Consider the following 20591-nt stretch of genomic DNA (forward strand, 5'->3'; position numbering starts at 1 on the left):
AACGGGCAGCGCCTCACGGCCCGGCCCGGCCGGGGCTGAGCGCCCGGAGCGCCGCGGCCGGCCCGGGACAGCAGCACCGTGCCAAGCAGGCCCGGCTCCCGGGGCCGCCGCTCGCCCGCCTTCCCTTACGCAGCTCCAAGGACGGAGACGCCGCCGCCGCCAGAACAAAGTCCCAGAGCCAGCTTCCGTCTCAATCACGCTTTTATTGCTGTGCTCCAAACATAACGGTGCTGAGCAGTCGGATACAAAACAAAATCGTTTCATAAACCAAAGCATAACAGTACTCTCAAAAACACCAGTGGACTCTTGGTCTCCACCACCCAGGTTAGGACAGCATAGCACCGCCACACTAAGGGATGCACGAGCTCCTGGCTCCCAAGTGGGCATATAGCACCAGAGGTTAGTACTTCACAACTGAAAGGGAGGAAGGTCATGAGAACCTGTAAACAACCCAGGCATTACAGCCCTTCTGGCTCTTTGCATGAAGTGAGGAGGGTGTCAACTCCATACATTCATTTAAAGGAAATTTGAAGACACATGTATGTAAACAGGAATATTTTTACAAAACCCCATAAACCCCATAAATATTAATCTTTAACTTCTACTTAACTTATTATGTTATTACTTTTTAAAGTCTCTTGTACATTGTAATAAGCCTTGGCATCTATATGCCTCAACGCATCCAGTAAATTAATAATACATTGTTTCTTTCCCAGTGTGTTTTTCCAGATGAGAAGCATCTGATAGGATTGTTCTTCTCTGTTATCAGGAAATCTAGAAATAATTGTATCAATATCATTTTTCTGTAGACAAGTTTTCATAAGCCGCTTCCACTGATGTGGAGGTACTTCCTTTATGAAGACATCAAAGGTATCTCTCAGTTCTGCAAGAAGAAACACACGACACACATTAGCTTGGATGGGTTTCCATAGCTCACATACGTGCTTTCTCCTTAATTTTCAGCCAATACCTGCACAGACCAAACAGCAGCAGCAAGGCAGGGTTTGGCACCTAAGAAGCAGCAGGACAAACAAGTTTTCTACTAAGAGGTCTTGGAAGCAGCTAAAGGTATTGGTGCACATGTCTCAGAAGTGGTCTCCTAAGGCAAGACACCATCCAGTAAAGGTGGTTTTGAGGAAGGCTTCATTGGCTGGCACATTCCCTTGGCAGGGCTACTGAAGAGGAAGTTTTAACCACTTCACTATGCTGCTGGCATAGGTTTGCCACACCAAGACCACCACGAGCAAAACCCATCACTTGAACATCCAGCACAACAATTTGCTGAGTACAGGTGCATGTATGGATGTTTGATGTGATCTTCCACGTGAGGGGACACTTGACAGAGAGATCTCCCGCTCTGACCTACAGCTCACTCAGTAAAGCAGAGTACACTGCTGCAATGCAGACTTGTTTTAAAACATTTTTAAAAAAAATTGTACCATTCTTACTCTTGAAATCATGACTGCACTATACTCCCCATGCAGAAAAGTTATGCTCCAAAGTAGAACAGTTCACCACAGGGATTACAGCTTCTCTCAAATGCAGCAATAATCCTGATTTTACAATAAACTGAAAGCCTTCTAGCTCTAAGCAGTATTCCTTAGCCTCTTTTTACTGTTCCTTGAGTAGACTAAAGTCAACAGGAAAAAAAGCCACATTCCAAGTACTGCCAATTTATGCAACACTTACCCTTTTGAGAGAGATCTTTAACAATTATCTGACACTTTGGTTCTTGTAGCTGTAATAAAAAGTTGGACCATTACTCCAACAAATCAGGGTGCTTCACTCACAACTATTTTTTACCTATTTGACAGCTTGCTTTTACAGCACACACACCAGAATGGGGAGGGGGGCAAATTTCAGAGCAGATCTCAAAGTATTTGAGTAAAGAAAATTGCATGGTAAGACAAACACACTACTGGCTCCAAGGCAACATTTGCTGCTATCATGAAAGAGTAGCTTCTGTCAGATGAAAGTGGCAGAGTAAATTAAATGAAGAATTGAAGTTTTTTTCCCCCCCAAGCTCTCAATTCCCATACTTTCTATTACATCTTTAAGGCAAAGTTTCCTCTATTGTTTTGCCTGAAAGCTCTAGGAATAGCTAAGAACTCAACTAAAGAGATAAGTATATTAGGGAAAATACTATTATAATTTCACACATTAACACTTATCTTACAATTTGCTGGAGTTCCACTCAGAACAGTAGGTGGGGCATTCTGCTGAAAAGCAGAATTCTGAACAGGTTTTGCTGGCAATGAGGACAAAATCCTCCTCAACCACACTGTCATAACAGCACTTCCAGCCCCTGCACAGGATGGTGCCCTGCTCAGAAACCACACTATTTTCCACTATTTTCTTCTGGAGGAAGAAAAGGAAATACTTGAAGTCACCAGATGTCAGAAAAATAAAAGGAGAGCTGATAATTTGGCAAAGTTACAGCCTTTACAGAATTAGACTTGAAATGGTTTCAGAGCCTGGCTCTCCACCTCGCTGGCTGTTCTGCTCCCCCTGGACTGCAGGGCAAGGCTCACAAGTTACCTCCACAACAACTGCAGGAATCTTTTCCTTCTGTTCTCACTGATACAGATTACTGCTTGCTCCTCTCTAGGTACAGAAGATATGCACCCCTCCTAAGACAGCAGGGGATTAAATTGCCTTGCTGCACCTGAGCTGACTTAACAGCACCAGGGGCCCCAAGCCTATCGCTGTATCAAGGCTGATGCTCTCAGAACTATTGCATGTCAGCTCCATGTAAATGCACTACCCTGGGCTTGCTTTGGCTGGATTGACTTTCCTGGCAGATTCACAAGCTATAATCAGTTGAAAGAAGCCCAAGAGTACCCATGTACATTGTATAGCTTTTGTGAGGGGACAAAGAGGGAAACCACTGAGGAAGGCTGCTTCATTTTTAACACTGTCAATTCATTATACAGGCATAGCCAGGGAGTACAGCACGACCTCAGCATGAACAGCACAAACACAAAGCAGAGTAGCATGTCTAGCTTAACAGCTAGTGCTACAGCTGGCAAGCTTTAGGAATATTTTTTTACATGTGGAAAATGAGGATGAGGAGCTACTGTTCTGCCCCTGAGACTTGTGTCGTTTAAGGTACAGTCCCTTTGTAAGCATAAGCCAGCATACTTTCTGCTTGCACAGGGTCAGGGACCCACAGGTGACACCACCATGTGACTAACATGCATAAGCAGGGATGTGAGGGAGAGCCACCCCACATATCACACATGTAGTTGTACATCGTTCTCACTGAGAACACTTTCTGTTTAAGGGTATAAACACATTAAAGAAGTTGATCTTATTTATGCAGGATAATTCTTAAACAGGAAACCAAATGACTGAAAGAGCAGAGCATGGCTGACACGTTTTTTCAAAATCCAGCATCAGCTATTCAAGTGGGTTTTTCTTAGAAGAGTATGAATCATAGGTTCTTTGGAAAGGAAAGTGTGTTGGTGCCAAACTGTCCAGGCTCAGGACTGCATCAGGGTAACTCTCCTTAGCAATTAAGCTCTCACAGCAGCCTGAGCACTGCAAGCGCAGACTTTGCACCTGCCTGTGACAGCTCTTACATGAGAGACAAGTGGTCTGTGCACCAATTTGTAACTGCATCATTCTACAACCATTTTATTCAAATTAAAGAGATGTTATATTTGCCTATTCCTATGCTACAGCATTTTGACCAGTTTTTTTGTCATTTTTCTTCATCAGCTTCTACAAATAGATGAAGTGCTGCAAAGCTGGCCAGGGCGTGAAGGGAGACACAACCCAACAAAAAAACTGGGGTGTTTCACATATTTGAGCCACTTATAGACCTTAAAAAAGATAAGAGCAGAGTTAGGGTGATACTTTGAACATATCTTTCAATTATGTTTCTTCGGTCTTCAAGTATTTTTGACATAATTAAAATGCATTTAATTACTCAAAATGTTTAATTAGTAACATTTGACAAGAGCTCACACACTGGGTGGGAAGTGCATTGGTGAGGGGCAAGAGAAGCTCCAGGGAGAAAAAAAGTGCTGTACACACATTGTAAGAACAGTCTGGATGTTTCTCCTAGACCCTCATCAAGACAAACATTTGTTGTGTCATTAACTGTAAAACTAAGACTGAGCTCATTTTTGCCTCGCAGTGCTGGTAGGAGTGTAGCTTCTAATTAGAGAAGCTAAAGCCAGCTTGTATTTACCTCATCCAGTTTTATATTTCTCTTGCAAAATGCTAGACTAGCAATAGGTTTTTGTCAGACTCAAACAGAAAGGTTCTGAAATAGTGTTTGACTACAGGATGCCAGGGTATGCCCAGCTTTAAGGTGCAACATGTGCCAGCAGCCAGTCTCAGCTGGATAAGCCCTTTTTTAGGGATATACTTTGGAACTGGCACAGTCTGAGCCTCAAATCCCCATCTTACAGGACTGCTTAGGACCAAGAATTTAGACTGTCAGGTCCTGGTCTGTAGCTTGTGACATGAGCCCAAGGCCAGGAAGATTCAATCACAGGAGTAGTCTTATGAACAAATAATTTGTAATCAAAATGCAATGGGAGCTCAAACACCACTATGGAGGTAAACCATAGCTGACATCAGTTGGGGAATACACATGTGAAGCAGCAAAAAAGATATTAATTGGATCAAGGTACCACTTGGAGACAGTCTGAAGTGAAAGCTTGCCACTAGTCCAAGTTTTTTCCCCACTTCCAAAGCATCCTGGTCACGGGCTCTGAAATGTTTCCAAGTATTGAAAAGGCCAACTGCAGCAGACACATGCAGCTATTGAATGCATCAGGCACTTGCTAATCAATATCTGACCTTGTATGAATCACAACTTGTTGCATCACAGGAACACATCCTAGCAGTGGTCTACAGTGAGACAAGCATTGAGGGCTGTGTATCAGGTACAATTAGGCTGTGAGCAATTAGACTGAGATGAAACACTTGATCTATCACATACTTACTAGACCTCCCTCTGCATCTTTATCAGTTGAGGCAGCTGAAAACCAAAATAAGTGTCTAAGAAACTTAAAGGAATTGCAGCAACTTAAACATGGCTGAATTCACACAAGACTTATATGCAATAGAAACCTTTGGAGCAGAAGTCAAAGCTTTTACAAGCCATTTAGTTTCTTTGACCTGTCATACATTTCACCACAATACTACCCTCTTTCACCATCAACAAAAAATGCTGTGCCTTCATAGAGAGGAGAGTGCTGCTTAGTAAAATGCAGACCATAGGATGCAGTTTGGTTTAAGTCACTCTTGCAACCTCCTCCACTCCAGCTTTTATGATTCTCAGCATTTTTGTGGGCTATCGCAATACAGAAAAAAGGCAGAAGTTGTCTTTACTGCACTACAATCAGTAAGACATGATTTAAACAAACTTAGCATTTAAAATGCAGAATACTTTTCAGTATTATTTTAACTACACTAGTAACAAAAATACTTTGATACACAGTAGTGAAAATAGAGGTTTCCAAGGAAAACAGCTCAGTTTCCACTTAATAATAAATTCACACAGGACTTACCAACCTAACATTCACATTAAGAGGTTCAAATTACTGAAGTGCAACAATTTGTAGGGAAAAAAATCTCCACAGCCAAACACAGTGAAAGTAATTAGTGATCTAATTAGTTGCTACTTTTTGCCCCATGCATCTGAACCCACACACAGGTTTTTCCTCTTTGCCAATACAAGGCAAGCAGATTGGAAAAGTAATTTTAAAGGACCTCATTATAATCTTGCTTTGAAGCAAAAGCATCTGTCAGCAAGATAAGAAAGCTCAAAGTTAAGGTTTACGCATTTTATTTACCAAACAAACTACTCTTCATTTTACTGGACTTGTTAAATTCAATTCCATGCTAAATGAACTAGAACTTAAACAGGTTCCCCTGTAAGGCAGCACAAAACCCAGGGATAGCCCTAGTGCATGCTTTGCCTAGTTCTGGAAAGCAAATTTCATGAAGAATAATCAAGCAGTTACCTTTATCACACTTCAGCTTTTTCAGAATGAAAACCAGTAGCAAAACCAAACCAAATACCATGAGAATAACCAAAACAAGAGCTCCCTTCCCTGCAAAGGGAGGAAAAAAAAAATAAAATTAGTACTGAAACAGTCCCCCAAAAAGATATTCCTTGCTGTCCTAGGGAAACACCTAAGCCCAGAACTAATATGACAACCCAGATAGCTTGTCCTGGAAAAGGCACTGGGACTCTCAGCTGCCCTGAACATAGGAGTAACTTGTTTGCACTGCATATCGTTATCCCAAAGGCAGCAGGGAATTCTGCATAGAGCTGCAATACAACTTCTACAAGGTTTTCTGGAGAGACACTTAAGGGGAAACAAGCATGCAAAAGATGGTAGCAAGCTTTGGGTGCTGTAGCATGGAAAGTGTGAGTTCCCTCTTCCTCTGGCCTGGCAGAAGAGGAAGCTACTCCAGGCACAGCTTCTCATGCATAGAAAACATCTTTGCACTATCCATAACTTTCACCCGTGTCACCGTTGCAACTTTAAGAACCCTGGCAACACACGTATCTTTTCACCAAGTGAAAGTTAAGGTGGTTTGTCCCTTCAGAGCTTGTCTTTAGCAAGTAACTCCCAGATTAAAATGCAGCTGCTGTTAAATATGTTACAGCAGTTGAAACCAGTGTTTTACAAAGTGCTCTGGTATTATTAGCCCGAAGCCACAGATCCAACAAACCAAGATGAGTGGGATTTGCGTACCAGACCTTGGCTGGGTAATCCACATCCTGGGTCTGTAGTATCGCTGCAATTCGGTGTGATTTCTTCCCTGTCCGGATGCCTGAAGTAGATGGTAACACAAGGTTGTATCTAGATTTCCAGAGCAACATGTAGCTCTGTCCAGGGCTGATTCTTTTTCAGACAGAGCTTAGAGTCATAAATGGAACATGCATAAACTTGGATAGAAGTGCACCTTTAAGCCATCCAAGATAATACTACAAGATAAAAGCAAAGCAGATAAAATTTATGTATGCTAGCTTCTAAGTGGGGGGAGGAAAAAAAAAACCCACAGAGTAGAAGCATTATTCATGCACAGTTAGTTCCTTCAACAGGCAGTTCTACATCCTAAAATTTTGAGCTGGGTGCTAGAAAGCTCATTCAAGTGTGTATCTGGGGAAATACCAACCTGAAGACACAAAATATGCAAGTTTACAGCCATAAGCAACAAGCCAAATGATACCCAAGTCCACATCTTTCTAGGTCTCAACTTTACAGATCTCGATACCTGAAATTTAAATGCATGAATAATGCCATTTGGCTTCAGAGCAATTATTTACAGCCTGATGGCATGCATGAGCTATTGGCACAGATTGGGCCACAGCTCTAACATTCCCTAGAAGGAAAACAGTCACTTATTCTCAAACTTACATTTGACTGTGTCTCCAACATATTTCACAGCCCTCATCAGCACAGAAATACCCTCGCTTGCACCGGCATTCAGCATTCTGTGTCAGAGTACAGGGTCTCACAATCATCTGACCTAAAAATAAAAGTTAGCAAGTGCAAAAGTTATACTCAGGCCATAAAGGCAATTTATTTTTAAGTTCAATATGCCCAGTGTGGACCAGATTTTCCACATTAAAAAGGGGGAAATGGTTACGGTTTCATCAGAGTTGTGCTTGGTACCCTCTTTGCAGTGTCTGCAATGCAAGCATTCCTCCAAGCCATTCTCATGGGCAGTAAAACCTTCTCCTTCCTTGCAAGAGTCACATTTTCCTCTCGAATGCGAAGCACTGCAGTGATTAGCGACAAAAGTACCTGTGGAAGAAGAGAACTGTCAGCAGCAGCAATCTCAGGGGAATTTTTAACAGACAAAGTGAATCAGGGGAGGGGGGAAAGCAGAGGTTAAATGACTTACTAAGAAGCTGTTTGTTAAAAACGACATATACAGTTTGCTCAACACTTATTATGCCTACCAAAGCAGGATGAGAAGATAGAAAACTATTGATAAAGGGAAGGAATCTTGACCAAAGATCCTGTTTTCAAACCTAAAACTAACTTAAACCAGCCTTGAAGTTTGGACTTGGGCCAGAGATATAAAGAGCATGTACAGGGAAGCAAGGTGAAAAGTTCAGGAGGAAGACTCTTACTTTATCTGGGAGACCCCTGCAATGTGGATGTTACATAACTTTTGGGCTCATTGTAATACTAGGCAAGGCTGGGTAATGAATATGCATAGGCATATTGGGAAACCCAGTGAATATGGGGTTTGTAACCTGATATGTACTAAATTGAAAGCAGCTGTTGGTATGCATGATTTTGGAGCAGCTGTGCATCCTAGTGCCGGAATAAACATACATACTTTACTACTTATTCCAGTAATGGGGTCTTTTCTGCATCCCATTTTGGCAAGCCAGCACCGCACATCAAAAGGTCTAAAATAGGATATTACAACAAAAATTTCTGGGAAGAGTTCAACCCTTCCTTGCAAATCAATCCCATGCCACATGAACCAAACAGCACAGGAGAGTCAGGATGCACATTCATAATTTGCCACTCAGACAAGGAGTGGTGCAAAACAAGGCATCCAGCAAGGCCTCTGCTGGGACACACAGGCATGAGGATCACCCATTGCAGTCACTCAGGGAGGGAGCCACATGGATAGCACCATTGCTGAAGAAATTACTTCAATTCTCCCTGGCAAGCACAGGGAGGATTGCTTTCAATAAACTCTTTTCTCCTTTGAATTCCACCTAAATGCACCAATAAGCTTCTGATACTAAGGACAGGTTTCTTCTTGGTGCAAAACCTGTTAACTGCACACACTGAGCACGGAGGAGAGAGCAAAACCAAACTGAAGTTTTGCCAATGGACACAGAAATATCAGAATTCCCCTAAGCCCATTCTTTATGTTAATTAAATCACTTGACTTCGAAGGTTTTTCTCCTAAACCACAAGCAGAGTCTTCTTGGCTTGATGCCAAATCTCAGTCATCACTTAAGCATTAAGGGGTTCTCACTTCAAAATGGAACCAAGTCTTTACAGCTCCAACCAGGCTTACACTTTCATGGATGCAATGTAAAAAAACAATAGCTATGAGCTGTAACTGCTCAAAGTCTTACCTGCTGGACAAAATACACAGCAGCGATCCTCATGCAAGTACTCTGTTTCCCCACAGTTCTCTGCTCGGGCTCTAAGCATTGTCAGTAGCGCCACCTACAGCAGAGGCAAGCAGGCATTTGAGGGATTCATCCTCCTAGGACACGATAATTATCTAGGGGAGATTAACTTGTGAAGACTTGGAAACACATTCTGAAGTTTACAGGAAGCCACAGAGGAAATCCAAACTAATTTCTGCTAAGTGCTGCTCACAGCAGTAATTGCCATCACAAAGCTGGGGTTAAGGCAGCACCATGCAGCTGCTGATGGGTTTTGGGCAACTATTGCCGCACATCCTTGCCTCCGTATAAACTTCTGTTTTCTTTCTGCTAGTTCACTGCAGTTGAACTGCAGACGACAAAGTTTCTGCGGTGTGCAAGGGATTCGTTTCTCCCTTCTCCCATCTTTTTAATTCATTGGAATCAGTGCTAGTCTTGCCCCTGCAAAATTGAGGAAGTGCCCCACAGATTCATCCAGCATTTTTCACTGGCTCTAATCTTAAGCAGAAGACAAGCTGAGTCATCAGCAATGCTACAGAAGCATTGGGAATAGGTTTTTTTTGTTTGTTTGGTTTTTTTTTTTAAACAGGAAGAAACGTGCGGGCCGCGCACTCCGGGCAGGGCTCCCGCGTAGCCAGCACCGGTAGCTCAGGTGTTTCCACAGAGCCGAGCGCAGGCTCAGTCCCGGGACACCCAAGTCCATCCCTCACAAGACTCACACGGGAGAACAAAAGCGGGAGGAGTGGAAGGGACGGCCGCCGAGCTCCCCGTCACTAATTGCCACCAGCGGGCAACTTCTAAGCTAAAACCAAGAGGGTCCTGCTCTTTCAACTCTCTCCCCGGTGGACTGGAAGTCTTCCCCGTAACTACGAGGAGTTGAGAAAACTCCCAGCTTCACAGTTAAATGGCATGAGGACTATTAAAGAACTCACTTCTGACTTGTAATTTTTTTTTTTTTTTTCCTTTTAGGGGAGAGAAAGAAGGGTGGCAGCGAGTGCGCTAGGAAGTGATTCGGGAACACGCTACTTGCTCTCATCTTGTCAGGTCGCTGCGCTCACGCCCACGGCACCAAGTCCCTCGAAATATCAAACACGAACAAAAAGTTCGGACAAGTTACTAAAGACTCTGGAAGAAGAGAAGGGTAGAAAAACTCAAAGGGCTCTTTCACACTAGAGACGGAGGGAGACTTTTTCCCCCCCTCAAAAGGTGAGGTTTGAGCTCTGGCTGCGGACAGCTGCCGGCTGCCACTCGCGGTGGGCAAGCCCGTACCTGCAGATGGCAGCCCCGGCCAGGGTCCCACCCAGCACTCACCAGCAGCAGCCCCGGCCAGTCCCCCCCGGCACTCACCAGCAGCAGCAGCAGCTCCGCCACTCGCCCGAGTCCCATGACGGCGCCCAGCTCCGCACCACTCGTTCTACCCAGCACTCCCGTCCCGCAGCTTTTTATAATCTCGTGGGAGGGCGGGGCACTGGCGGTTTCCGGAATTTTTTACCAACCCTATCAGAAACCGCGTTAATAAATCAATCCCCCGATTCTCATCTTCAGTCAAACGTCGTATGCTGAAGGGCTGCCCGATCACAAAAAGCAGAGGGAAAGGGTAGAAGGAGAATTTTTCTGACATTGTGCAAACGAAGTGCATAACTGGGTTTTCTAAAGCCCTAAAAGGGTCCTCAGCTTTCTCCTCAGCAGTTATTCCTCCCAGAGAAATAACATTTCTGGCCATGATTTTCCTCAAGAATACTTTTCATTTCCCATGCGCATGTAACTGGCATGTAGGAATATTCACCTCCAGATGTTGAAATTGGATTAGAATTAATACAAGGCTGTTCCTTTTTGGATTACTTTTTCATGCCCTGTGGCAGCAGCCCTAAATGTTGAAACTCTTCTCTGCTGATGCTTCATCATTTTGTGTAGCTGACACAGTTTCTTTCACTGAACAGCTGCTCTTGTGGTAACTGTTTATTTTACTTACCTGCAGTAACAAGTCCCAGTGAAATACTTGTGGATGCATAGTTCGGTAAAACAGAAACAATCCAAACAATTTCAAGCACTCACATTCACACCTACTGAAGTCTTCCTGCTCAGCGCTGCTCCTCTTTGGTTCAGATGGGCTTGGGTTGTTTGGGTTTTTATCTGTTGTTTGGTAACCATTTCCCAAAGCCGGGATACAGTTGCACACAAGGGATGTAAATAGCCCTACAGAAGTGGAGAGGCTCCTATCCATAACTCAAACACATGGTCCCAAAGCAGGGTAAGTGTGATGAGGAAGGCTGTGCTGACAGGCCAGAGATGTGCTGACTTGCTGAAGCATTCAAAGGAGATTGGTGGATGTGTTTGCACTACTTTAGGAGCAAACACTTTGAGGGTGCACACGGGACTTGGCACAGCCTGGCAGGCACAGGTGACCTCCCCTCTCACTAAGTTTTACACCACATGTGGCACAGGTCAGACTTCCTCAGACAGAGTGACTAGGGTGTTGTCCCTTAAAAAGGCACCCAATCTGGATCAATAATGTTCATATTCTTCAAGGACGTTTCCTCAAGGGTGAAGAATACTTTGTTTTTCTGGAGACTTTTGCTAATAAAACAGCTGTTTGTGATCAGTTTCCTGAATGCTGGCTTCCAGATGCCAGCTCTTGCCCTGCCTGTTCACATCAGAGAGCTGCGGTTCTCTCCATGGAACAATCTATTCACTATCATCAAGTCACCTCCTTGATATAAAGGTTTCCTAAGTCCAAGACAAGTTTGTACGTTTGCATGTACAACAGTGAAAATCAAGGGAACCATTTCTCCTTCTGAAGAAGTTACTGTAATTAGAAGACACAATTTCAGCCAGAGGGGTTTCAAAACTGCTATTGCTGTTCTATCTTATCGCCTGTGTCTGAGATTCTTGGAGGTCATTTCCTGTAGCTTTTCCCCTATAGAGTGATTTACTTGTAAAATACTGTCAGACACAAACCCAAAAATAATTTTTCAGATAGACTGCCACTGAAAGTTGTGTGTAGTTTTATTTCAACATATCAAGCACAAACAGGTTTCCCCTAACTGGGGAATATGACAAGGAATGTACTTAAAAATTTGGAAACATTTATATTGAAAGATAGCCCAGACTGGCACCACCACTAAGTATTTTAAGGCTGTATATATAGCAGTACTTACCACTTGGAACTACTTCAGGCCAGAAAAGAAAGGCTTAGTATTATCTGCAGTCTACAGAAAATATTGCAAATCTTTAAAAAATGGTGTAAAATAGGAAGACTATTAACAGGGTTGAACAACGCAGTGGCAAAACCCTCCCTCTTTCCTGACCTTTGACAATAAACGTGCCTAAGACCGAACACACATAGACCCACATCGCTCCCATCCTTCTCACCTATGCTGGGGCAGTGGATTTCTCTCTACAATGCTAGTGTGTGATATTATAAAACAGCCATATAGCAAATAATAACAGTAATAGTAAGTGACCAGGTTTTACAAACAGGCATGTCTGACATCACACTCGATGGGCCAGACCCAGGACACCAGTCAGCTCCATAACCAAATGATGAGCTTTCACTGAATGCTTCCCATTTCCTAAAGAAGAATGGCTATAGGAAGTTGTGCATATTTACAGTTTCCGTGGAATGGAAAATAAAACACATCCTGAGGTCCCATTCTGACAAAACAGATCATGACTTAATATCCCAGAGCTAGATTTTTTGGACCAGCTGCTCTCCCTCATGTAATTAAAGGCAGCCGGACAGGCAACCGTGAACATCAGTTCCTCCCCAACTGCTCTCCCTTACTCCTGGAGTTATGACCCAGGCCACCATGACTTTTCCAAAATGTTGAGGTGATTACCATTTTGGGGTTACCAATACTGCTGGGTAATTATTAATTGCATCAGAAAATGACAAAACATAGGAAACAAATTGCACAATTAAAGCTACATTTGGCTTCAGCATTAAGGCCCATACAGGTTAAGAGGTCCTTGAAGATGTACATGTAAAAGGCAAAAATGACATAATCTGCAGGAACGAAGTTTTGCAGGTTCCTAGGTCCCTTTTTAACCTCGTTTTTCCACTTCCTTCCACCTCTGCCATGTTGGTTCTAAAGTGCTTTGGTGCCTCGCTGGGCTCCTTGCGCGAGTGGCCCCCTCCTGCAGCCAGCGATCATTATTGCTGCCAAACGTATTGTTTTTATTTGAAGACATAATTAATGAAGAGTTGACATGTAAGAAAGATGCAGAGGAGAAACCAAAAGCGAGAGTCCAGGAGGAAGCTTTCAGAAGAGGCCTTCATGTGGAAAGACTTTTTGTTCAGAGCACTGAGGTTTCTGCAAAAGAAAGCAATGTGATTACTTGTGTGTTGGAGAGAGGTGTGCATTCACATGTGTGCGCATATCCAGAACTTCCACACCAGGAGGGATCCCTGTACTTCAGTGACATCCTCATGGGTAGAGCAGTGTGCCCCCACAGACTCTACCTCCCTCTTTCTAACAGGAAGGCTAGTGCTTCTGGCTGCAGCTGGTTGGCATGGGAAGGGCACAAACTCCAAGAAATCTCTTCATCCAGCACTCACTCATAAACCTATGAGTTTAACCTATGCCCTAACCTTCCCAAATACAAGGGCCTGCCCTGGACACCCCCAGGAGCTGCAGTGAAGCTAAAACCAGTGACTCTGGCATCCAGAAACGGTGGGCCTCATATGTGATCCCACCTCACTGAAGACTTAGGACGGTTGGATAATACTCCTTACACAGAGAGGAATCAGCTGGGCTCCCTGGAGCAGGTGTAGCAGTTAATACCTACCCACAGGAGTCTGCAGAGCAAAGCCCTCTGTCAGCAGCAGGTGTGGTTGCTGCTTCCCTCAGATGGCAACAAGCAATTTATACAAAACAATGGAGTTTAGTGCTTTTCACCATGGAGCCCAGTTTTTCAGACCATACCCCTGCATCTCTACAGCAAACTGAGGAAGTTCCTGATATGCTCTACCAGAAGAGAGACCTCAAACGTTCTTGCCTGGCAGAGATTTATTCTTAGCCAGGACCTGGCCCAGCTCCTCTCAACTTCTACAGCTGTTTTTCAGTCAGGAGTACCTTGAATTGTGTAACATCCTGAGGTGATGCTTTTTGCCCACAAAGAGAGTCTTAAGAGGAAGAGATTTCCTCCTCACTGTTTCAAGTAGAGCATGGGTTTGTCTTTCTGGTGTGTTAAGTGGTTATTTTAACTGCAACAACTTGAACTGCAACAACTCCTGAGCTCATAGAGACACTCCAAAGGGCACAGTGAGGAGTTAAATGCCACAAGTTATCTTTAGCCCATTAAAGTCACTGATTTCACGACAGAAAATGGTTACCTGTGTATGTCCTGCTGGGCTTTCTGTAGTGATAAGACAGCTGAGTGAATTTCTTTCAGGTGATTCATTTCTTTCCCACATTGAGCGCACAGGCTTTCAAACCCTGTGGAAAAGTATTGAAGAACAATTATGTTTTGCAACACCATTCCGACGGTGTGATGAAACACAACACAGCAAGTGGGTAGCTGTGATCTAATTGTCACTGCCGGGGGGACACTTTCAGAAGGAAACATGGGGAGGAGGAGACAGGGAACAAAATCTTCCATTCAGAAGACTCAGACCACTGTAACAGGTTCTTTGGCTCAGGGTGCTTCTCAGTCAGCTCTAAGGAAACAATGCTTCCCAGCTGAGGGGAGGAGAGAAGAGTACTCACACTTGCCCCACTCTCTCAAACATTCAAGGTCACCTCGAACAAAGCCAGAAAAAAGAGAAAGAAACAAAGCCTGTTTCCTATCTGTTGACTGGAATGTCAGTGTATTTTTCCAATTTTGCCAGAAGCTGGGAAGTCCTTGTCTAAGGCAGAACCAGAAGCAGCACATACAGAGAATAGAAAAGCAGAACATTCTCTGTGCTGCCTGTGGGCTGTTGGCCCATGCTATTAATTAGGCCGGGAAACGTCCCAGGGCTGGTTCAAGGAATAAAGTACCAAGGGAAGAACATTAAAGCCTGACCCAGTGATACCCAAATACTTGCCATCATCATCTGAGAGCTCCTGCACTGACTCTGGCGTTGAACAGCTGCTCTCAGTGTTCTGGCTGTGGTTGGACGGCTGGTCACTGGTTTTGCGGCGCCTGCAGTCTTTGGCAGATCTCTGTATAAAAGAGGGATTAAAAGAGACTCAGTCTCCATCAAATTGAAGACTCGTGTGTTTGCTTGAAACAAAACAATTCAGGGAAATATGTGCAAGATTGTGAAGTTTGATTGCTTTCTCAGCGACTCCTAGTAGCTGGACTCTGGCAGCTACTTAAAGATATTACACATACTCCTCATACAGAAGCATTTCCTCAAATGAAAACATTCTTAAGACACCTATCCAAATTATTCTTCTTCTAGCTTTAACTGACACATACTGTGGATGAACCTTATAGTTCCTTTGCTGGGTTGCATACCCAGCTCAACCAGGTATGTAAGAGAAAGGTTGAAAAGAAGAAAGAATTAGAATCAAATTCCTCAGCGAAGATTTTTCAGTAGGTGAATGAAGGATCTAAACATCACAGAACTTTTATGCCTAATTTCTTGATGCACTTTGGAAAGTTTCTCCCTCCTTCTCAGCTGAGTAAACAAAACACAATGATTCAAACTTCTCACTAGAGGGTCTGAAAAGCAGTTACCAACCTCAACTGCCCCACTGAATCAGAGATGATCAGATATGGGGTATTATAAAAGAAAACTCTATGTACATAATAAGATGCAAGTTTTTCAGCATAATATAGGTTATTCTTAGCTAGTTTAGGAGCTCTGTATTTGCAAAATGTATTATGAATGCTATGTATCACTCTAAAGATGAAAGTAGTGAAATAGGGAAGTACCTCTGTTTAAGAGAAAGGATGGAAAGACATTTCTTGTCTGAGTGAGTGATAAAGGTTGATGGCAAGACTGAAACTGAAGTCATGGGATCTCAGTTGAGTACTCCAAAACCCATGGGAAGTTTTCTGCTTTGGAAACACTGAACAGTGAAGTTCAGCTCCGTCATGTGCAAAACTCAGTGTAAGAGTCTGCCACTAACATTAGGTGGAAGAAAAATGCCAAAATGGATAGAATACATCAATCGATAATTATAATTAATTGGATTTAATGATGGTATAATACTGCAGGTCTATGGTCACAAGCTGTATTTGCCTAAAACAAACCTTTCAGCTGTGCTTACAGGAAAATGCTGTAGAAAAGGGCTGCAAACAAACAATCATGAAGAATACTATATTCCCCAAAACATGCTTTTTACCTTGTGCCGTGTAATTTGATTGTTTATGCATGTTGCTTTGTGGTTTGACATCCTCGTGGATAAGTGTCTTTCCATTGTCTGAAGTATTCCATCCTTCTCAAACTGGGCAATGTCGTTCAAAGGATCCCAAGGTCTTAGACTTTTGAGACCAAAGGAAAAAAATCATCAGAAAAGCAAGAATCCCACATTAGGTGTGTTAAGACCAATACAATAATTCCACATGCATCAGTGTAGATACAAAAATGCTGCTAGCGAGGATTTTCTTGCTATTTTCTAAGTCCGTGAGAGACTTTTCCCTCTCACAGAAGAGGTAGCAGAGTATGTAAACAACCAAACACCTGCAACCTTGAAAAGTCTTGTTTGTGGTATAGTAGAAAATATTTTGACAATGGATGTTTTAGGATTTTAGCCAATCACCCCAAGGGGTGGCTGATCCTTTGTCCAATTAGACTATGGAGAAAAAAGTCTATAAAAGAGTTTGTAAAATAATTAAATAAATCAATCTTGCTGCACAATTCCTGCCTGCTGGATCTTCTCTCCTCCTTCTCCCTATGGCTGCGGGACACGGTGCTATACCGTAGGAACCAGGCCTGCGGTAATATTTGGTGCTGCCTGACGTGATCTGCACTCTCTGACGTGTCCTGCTGCTGCGAGCCAAGCCGAATTCCTGTAGAGGTACGCTGTTCCTTTACCCCCCCGGGACCGGGAGGTCCAACAGGACTGAGAAATGGCAAACAGCGGCTCACAGAACAACGCTGTCGTACTGGTCTGGAAAGGTGTGTTTAGCATATTGCACACCTCCATTCCTGAAAACTCAGTTCGGGAATTATTAGACTGGGCTACTTTAAAAGGGATTTCCATGGACAGAAATACTGCCCTGGACTTTGCCTTATGGCAGGAAGTTGGCTGTGCTGTCCGACATGAGCTCCCGTCTGGGGACCCATCAGTGTTAGAATTATACCAAACCTGGCGTTCGTTATTTATTCTGCTGACCGACCTTGACTGTAGCAGCAGAGCTGGCTCACCTATTTTGGTGATAAGTGACGGAGGAATGTCTGAGGAGGACCCTGCTGACCGGGCTTCTGGGGCAAATGATGGTGGATTCGGAAAAACGCCCCCGGCTCCACAGGCAGAGCTTGCGCCGGCTCACCCTGCACAATCGCAGGACTCCGCGGCCCCCAGGGATCCCCTGCCGGCAGAGGCAGGGGTGTCGGGGCAGCAGGAGGGCATGCAGTATGCCTTGCTGCTCAGCTCGGCGGCGGCCACGGCTTTTCCAGGGCCGCGAATTAGTGGCTTAGTGAATTGGACCCCCAGAGCGGCTCCTAGCCCAGTTGCGTATGCACCTGGATCTAACTTCTTAGCCGGCGTAGCGCCAGGCGCGAGTGCGCCGAGACTGCCTGGGTGTGGTCCGCTGCCCTCCTTGGCGCTGGACTGTTCTGCATCGCTGCAGAACTGAGCCATCGACCTTTTAATACAGCACCTGCCTTTGCTGACAGTTACCGAACATATCCTGAAAGCTGGAGGACCTGCTCAGCTTGCTAGAGCAGCTGCTGCGGATGCCAGAGGCACCCTGCAGCTCAGGGTGCGCTGGACCCGCGCTGCCCGCACCGCTCGCGCCGCCCGCAGGAGACACAGCTCCAAACCAGGAAGCGGCGCGGCCAGCGGCGAACCCAGAAGTAGCACTACCGCGGGAAAACCTGGAAGCGGTGGCGGCGCCGAACGTGGCCGGGGAGCGAGAAACAGCAGCGGTTTCGGAAGCAGCGCCGAGCGTGGCCGCGGAGCAAGGACCAGCGGCGGCGCTGGACGCGGCTGCAGCGCATGGGCCAGAGATGGCGCCGAACGCTGCCACAGAGCAAGAGACAAGCGCAGCGCCGGGCGCAGCTGTTGCCCCAGAGACGGCGGCAGCAGCTCCAGCACCGGTTCGGTCAGGACTGGCCGAGACAGCCTCCCGTAAAGAGGCTGCTGTTCAAAGTGCAGTGCAGCCAACTGCAGTCGGTGCTGTCTGTTCTGGTTCTAGCAAACTTGGCCAAAGTTCGGCCCCTCTCCGTCCATCTCTGTTCACTCCCAGCACCTCAGAGTTGCCTTTGCCTGATGACTCATCATCGGGAAGCGAGGCAGATGACGTTCTGGCCCCAGGTCGTCAGGCGGCTGTAACCGCGCAGCGAAGAAAAAATGCTGCGCCGGGCTCGCCCTTGGACCTTTCAGGAGTGCACAGTAACAGTGCGTCCGACCCACGACAGTCGCTTCTTAGAGTCAGTTAAGATGCGAGTATTGGAGGAGGGTGACTGGAGGTTATTGGAAACACTTGGAATACCAAATAGATCTGAGGATTCTGGGCATAACCGGGAAGCTGTTAAACTTCATCCACAGGCTGTGCCAGAAGTTCAGGATGGTAGTGATTCCCCACAAGGGGAGATCCATGCTTTCCCAGTGTATAAGGCTCTGCCAAATTCAGGCGAGCGTGATAAGCATGAGGTAATTGCTTGGAAAGTTGCCCAGGACCTGCAATCCAAGGTCGCACCATGTGGGCTAGGCTCTGCTGAGGTTATACAGATAAGAAGGGTGATAAATACTGATTTGCTTTCTCCATTTGATATCAGACACTTCGGTCAAATTCTATTTCAACCTGTACAATTTACAGTTTTTGAGAAAACCTGGAGAAAACTGGCCGACAAGGCTGCATTAGGGAATATGCAGCTCCCTGCTGCTGATCCTAGACAGACAGCAGGAGTGGATGCTTTGATGGGGACTGGTCCCTTCTCTGATCCCAGCCTACAGGGTAACTTGCCCTCTAGCATCCTGCAGCAAGCACAACAGGTCGGCATGGCTGCCCTGTTGAAAACCATAGAGTTGTCTGCACCCAGAAAGCGATACACTGAAATAGTTCAAGGGAAATCAGAGTCATTCCTCCCTTTTGTAGAGAAAGTCGCTGCTTCTCTCGAGAAGCAGGTTGAGGATGACGAATTAAGACAGATGTTGTTAAGGCAGTTAGTGAGAGACAAAGCAAATGAGGAGTGCAGAAAAATCATAGATGCCTTACCAGGGGATCCTGAGGTAACAGACATGGTCGAAGCCTGCGCTAAGGTGGGATCTGGGAACCAGAAAAGGCCTGCTTTGGCTGCGTTCCTGCAGCCTGTTCACGCATCTTCTGGTCGTGAACCAAAGCAACCAAAACAGGCGAAAAAACGGAAGCGGCCTAAGCCAAACCAGAAAGAGAACACACCAATCCCCCAGTGCAAGAGGTGTGGCAGGCCAGGGCATTGCACGGGCTACTGTAGATCCCGGACTCATGCCGATGGTCGGCCGTTGCCGGGAAACTTCCGCTGGGGTGCAAGGAGGGGGAATTGCTCTCCGATGCAGTCGCTCCCCCAGAGAGTGGCACAGGTACAGGCACAGGCCTACCCAGCCACCCTAGAGACAGCACCCAGGGATCAGACGGCACCCACGAATCAGACGGGTTTGACGTCCACACCGCAGCCGCAGTCGTCTTAGACTCTAGCGGTATTTATAAGGTTCCCTTGGATGCATATGGACCCTTAGCCCAGGGATCCAGTGCAATGCTGGTGGGAAAACCTGATGTTGCCCATCAAGGAATCTTAGTGCACCCAGGAGTTATTGACGCTGACTTTAAAGGTCAGATTTGCGCTATGGTCTCCACGCAAAAACCCCCTGTAACTATTCCTGAAAAGATCTGCCTTGCTAAATTGGTGCCTTTTAAGTCTTGTGTCCCCAGGATAGAGCAACAAACTCACGAAGATAACGGCAGTGGATCTACGGGACTTCCGCAGGCCTTCTGGACTGCAGACATCTCTGACCAAAGGCCACAGATGACATGTACCCTGGTCCTGCCGAACGCCCGTCCATCCCGGACTCAGCTTCGAGGTTTGATTCATACGGGTGCTGATGTAACTATCATCTCCTTCTCTGCGTGGCCTCCCTCATGGCCTTTAGCCCCGGTGGGATCGGCCATCACAGGAGTAGGAGGAACCACACAGAGCTATTTAAGTGAACGGCCTGTGGTGGTGAAGGATTCAGAGGGGCACACAGCTATGATTAGGCCTTATGTTGCTACCACTTCCCTTAACCTTTGGGGACGGGATGTGTTGGCAGCTTGGGGCATACGGATTGGGACAAATTTTTAGCAGGAGTCACTGTGCGTAGGGGCGCACAGCATCTTACACTGCCTTTGAGGTGGT

General features: G+C 45.4%; 2 protein-coding genes across 9 annotated transcripts in view; both read right to left on the reverse strand.

The window, feature by feature from the left end:
• Positions 1 to 183: 183 nt before the first annotated feature.
• On the reverse strand, positions 184 to 12020 carry LOC125326998 (tumor necrosis factor receptor superfamily member 22-like). The gene is made up of 8 exons (XM_048305792.1): positions 9083 to 12020; positions 7647 to 7778; positions 7389 to 7500; positions 6728 to 6801; positions 5982 to 6071; positions 4959 to 4993; positions 1690 to 1738; positions 184 to 883 (listed from the first exon to the last, which is right to left on the reverse strand). Exons 1-8 carry the CDS (start codon positions 9159 to 9161, stop codon positions 606 to 608), a joined length of 849 nt encoding a protein of 282 aa, XP_048161749.1. The 5' UTR covers positions 9162 to 12020; the 3' UTR covers positions 184 to 605.
• An 86-nt stretch (positions 12021 to 12106) lies between these two features.
• The window catches only part of OSBPL5 (oxysterol binding protein like 5), a 214359-nt gene continuing 205874 nt past the window's right edge, over positions 12107 to 20591 (reverse strand). For all 8 annotated transcript variants that reach the window (XM_048305785.1, XM_048305787.1, XM_048305789.1 and 5 more), the window contains 4 exons: positions 16396 to 16534; positions 15147 to 15264; positions 14454 to 14556; positions 12107 to 13431 (listed from right to left, as the gene is read on the reverse strand). In XM_048305785.1, the coding sequence (XP_048161742.1) occupies positions 13296 to 13431; positions 14454 to 14556; positions 15147 to 15264; positions 16396 to 16534 (496 nt within the window). In that variant the 3' untranslated portion in view covers positions 12107 to 13295. The remainder of the gene's footprint in view (positions 13432 to 14453; positions 14557 to 15146; positions 15265 to 16395; positions 16535 to 20591) is intronic.

This window comes from Corvus hawaiiensis, chromosome 6, assembly GCF_020740725.1.
Source record: "Corvus hawaiiensis isolate bCorHaw1 chromosome 6, bCorHaw1.pri.cur, whole genome shotgun sequence".
In the NCBI taxonomy this organism is placed as follows: Eukaryota; Metazoa; Chordata; class Aves; order Passeriformes; family Corvidae; genus Corvus; species Corvus hawaiiensis.

Excerpts from the sequence above, each read along its gene's own strand:
- LOC125326998 (XM_048305792.1), bottom strand. The coding sequence starts at position 9,161 with ATGCTTAGAGCCCGAGCAGAGAACTGTGGGGAAACAGAGTACTTGCAT. Across the intron at positions 6,072-6,727 it reads ATGTGGATTACCCAGCCAAG|GGAAGGGAGCTCTTGTTTTG; the intron begins GTCTGGTACGCA and ends CTCCCTTTGCAG. Across the intron at positions 884-1,689 it reads TAAAGATCTCTCTCAAAAGG|AACTGAGAGATACCTTTGAT; the intron begins GTAAGTGTTGCA and ends TTCTTCTTGCAG.